Below are 3197 nucleotides of genomic sequence, written 5' to 3'. Positions count from 1 at the left end.
GTTTGGAAGATGCAGCAGGAAGGAAGCACAAGCACATCGTTAGTGTGTTCCTCCATTGCTGAAATGATGTACCCGTCATGATGTGCCCACTATGGAAACAACTTTGATCGATGTTGCCCAATGAGTTCCTGAGAGTGTGATCAAATATGCCAATGATCAAATATGCCAAGGGAGGAAACTCGGGTAATGGAAACAGGCCGAATGTGCTATTATATCATGCAGAAGAAAATTTTCCGTGTCCTCTTCATGATGAAAACGGGTTTGGAAGATGCAGCAGGAAGGAAGCACAAGCACATCGTTAGTGTGTTCCTCCATTGCTGAAATGATGTACCCGTCATGATGTGCCCACTATGGAAACAACTTTGATCGATGTTGCCCAATGAGTTCCTGAGAGTGTGATCAAATATGCCAATGATCTGATAAAGTGGTTCTCTGTTCCAGCAAATCTAACACAGGGGAAGGAGAGAATTTGTTCATCTTCCGTCATCGATCGTGCCGCACAACAACATTCATTTGTTTCTCAGTGCAGCAAATGAAAGGAAGACCGGAAAAAGTTCCCTTAGCTGATTCATGAATAGATTTGAGAGATGAAATGAGGTACAGCAATTTCATCATGTTTTAAGGAAAATTATAAGAAAGCTATAACATGCAATAACTGCATATCCCAACCCATAAACCAGTTCAATCTACAAGTGTTTTCTTCAAACTTCGCCTAAACTAACGAGATCCTCCGGAAGCTTTCGAGGATACAGCATACGCTGCATTACAGGTCCTCCGGCAACTCAAAGCAGAATGTCCCATCCACCATCTCCGGAAGCCCAACATCATCCACGCCACCATCATCATCAGAAGCACAATGATTCAAATCCAAAGGAAGATGCAGTTTCGCTTCCTTCTCATCATCACTCTTTGAGGCCTTGTACTTCGCTGGAGGATTGAAGCTTTTGCAACTGAGGATGATGATTGCATCACTTACACCGACTTCCTCACCGCCGTAACCACACACTCTTCCTCTTTCTATCGCGGTCTTCATACCAGCTTGAGTGCGGTAATCCGCTTGCTCGGTGTCTTCGATGAAGATAACACGGTGCGGGTTCTCGTTGATTGCTTCGTACAGTCTCTCAAGATGGCCATGGCTTGCACCCTCTCTCAACCTTTTTTTGGAGTTTGAACGAGGTGATGAAATGCTGCTGAGACCAATCGAAACGAAGTTAGTCTTAGAGCAGAAAATGAGGCTTGCAAGCTCCTTAGCTACCCTCTTCTTGGCTTCACTATCATCGCCTCGGAAGAACAGCCATGTCTCTTCCTTGTTCTCGTAATTAGACCTCGACTTCTCTTTCCTCTTCGTCATTCCTGCTCTGCATTGCAGGATGGAGCTAGCGATCTCAGGGATGATCTCCTGCTGCCATGGGACCTTCTTCTCCAATGCACTGCAAAGGATCTTTAGATTCTCGGCATTGAGCTCCTTGAACTTGGGAATATACTCCATTTCCATGGTGCTGCTTGAAGCAGAAGAGTTAGGGTTAGAGTCAAGGTTAACATAGGGTATGCTGCTTCTTGAGTCATGTTCAAAGCCTTCTTGCTCGGTGGATTCCGACGACCGAAGCTGGAAACCTTTGCATGGGTCTGTGACCTCAAGCTGTAGTAGCCAATGCTGCTGGTTCTGATGCAAGCTCGGAGGGCGTTGATCATAGGAAGAGATGGAAGAAGAAGAAGAATCACACGGAGAAGCCGAAGAGAAATTAAAGGTTAGATCAGATGGTCTGTGCTGGCTTTTGAGAGCTGAGCTACACACGGAGTTCCACCCCCTGCAGGGATCTTCCAGTATACAGCAGCTCTACAAGAGAGTACAAGGTAAAGGTTATATCATCATTGTATCAACCCAATCCATAGGTTTTATACATCACTGAGGGTTAGTAATTTTACCTGATCATCGCTACTTCTCCTGTTCTCTTCCTTGTACTGTTGGAGCCATGAAGGTAGAGTTGGCGCTACTGCACGATGGCTACTGCATAATGGAGAAATAGAGTCAGAAAATGGAGGTTTAGATGTGTGCAATTTCCCTGCGTACAAAACATTGTGTCATAAATTCAAGGATTATGAAATTAGGTATGACCAAATGATGCAGATGAAAGCATGTTTACCTCTCACATTTGAGGCTTAATCCCAAGCTGTCAGATGGAATGGTGAGAGGCTGAAGACCCCAAAGAGTCTCCAGTGAAGGCTGTCCGATCTTACATCTCATGTAGGTCTCATATGTTGCAGTTCCCATGAGCCATAATCTCCTGCTACTGCTCTCTACCTCAACTCCCTCACAGACCAAGCTGCTGATCTCCATCACGACGTGCTCCACTGGGCAAAAAGGACTTCTTCCCTTCTCCCCGGAGCTAACCCTATACTGAGAGATCCATGTGAGGTTCCCCAGGTACAAGACAACCACTCTTCCCACACAACATCTCCTCAAGAGGCATCTCAGCTCCGCAACCTTCTGATCCACCTCCTCCCTTGACATGTGCCTAAAAGAGAAGAGTGGGAGCGTGATGAACTCTGAATTCCTTAGAGCCACAGGCACCTCTCCCCTATCAACCCTATCTATCACCCCTCTCACGACAGCATCAATGGTATCCGAGCACTCTCCCACCACCACAAGACTCCTCCTGCCCATGCTAACTAATGCTTCCACGACGCTCGCTATGTCGTCGTCCTTCACCGCGGGTGCTGCAGGCTTGGTTGTGCTTGTTTGGGGAGGTGTGGCAACACAGGTCTCCGTGCAGATTGACTGCTCCACATTGCTCTTGACTTGAGTGCTGCAGAAGCCAGCCTCCCTCATGACCCTGCTCACGCTCGGGTCATCGAGGATGGAGACGACGAGCTGTTCCAGCTCAATCTTGACGGCGAGCAACGCCGGCTGCTGGGCCTCGACGCATCCGCGCCGGTGGTTGGCCTGTGCCCTCTTGAAGGCCGCCACGAGGGCGTTGGAGAGGGAGGGGAGATGGTGGCGGGCGTGGTAGGGCGCCGACGCCGGGAGGCGGTTGAGGGCGACGTTGAAGCACAGTTCCAGGGCCTTGCAGCGGAGGGGGTGAGAGTGAGAACGGAGACAGGCGGCACGGAGGAGACCTGTGGGGGAAGACAGCATGGTATTGGCCACATGGAGGGGTGTCACCTGCGTATGGCCTCGCCGCCGGGCTAGGAATACG

The 3197-nt window shown here is 49.0% G+C and overlaps 1 protein-coding gene across 1 annotated transcript; it reads right to left on the bottom strand.

Moving 5' to 3' along the window:
- Positions 1 to 533: 533 nt before the first annotated feature.
- Positions 534 to 3191, bottom strand: LOC135664934 (protein SMAX1-LIKE 3-like). Its single transcript, XM_065177091.1, has 3 exons — positions 2145 to 3191; positions 1927 to 2008; positions 534 to 1837 (listed from the first exon to the last, which is right to left on the bottom strand). The coding sequence occupies exons 1-3, from the start codon at positions 3134 to 3136 to the stop codon at positions 764 to 766; spliced, it is 2148 nt and encodes a 715-aa protein (XP_065033163.1). The 5' UTR covers positions 3137 to 3191; the 3' UTR covers positions 534 to 763.
- Positions 3192 to 3197: the final 6 nt, after the last annotated feature.

Source organism: Musa acuminata, unplaced genomic scaffold, assembly GCF_036884655.1.
Source record: "Musa acuminata AAA Group cultivar baxijiao unplaced genomic scaffold, Cavendish_Baxijiao_AAA HiC_scaffold_911, whole genome shotgun sequence".
In the NCBI taxonomy this organism is placed as follows: domain Eukaryota; kingdom Viridiplantae; phylum Streptophyta; class Magnoliopsida; order Zingiberales; family Musaceae; genus Musa; species Musa acuminata.
Note: the sequence above shows the minus strand (reverse complement) of the source record. Positions and strands in the feature narration are given on the sequence as shown.

What these genes read in the sequence shown, in the direction of transcription:
- LOC135664934 (XM_065177091.1), bottom strand. Translation starts at nt 3,136, where the DNA reads ATGCTGTCTTCCCCCACAGGTCTCCTCCGTGCCGCCTGTCTCCGTTCT. An exon ending in TTAAGCCTCAAATGTGAGAG is followed by an intron (nt 2,009 to 2,144) that starts GTAAACATGCTT and finishes TCCATTATGCAG; the next exon opens with TAGCCATCGTGCAGTAGCGC. An exon ending in GGAGAAGTAGCGATGATCAG is followed by an intron (nt 1,838 to 1,926) that starts GTAAAATTACTA and finishes ACTCTCTTGTAG; the next exon opens with AGCTGCTGTATACTGGAAGA.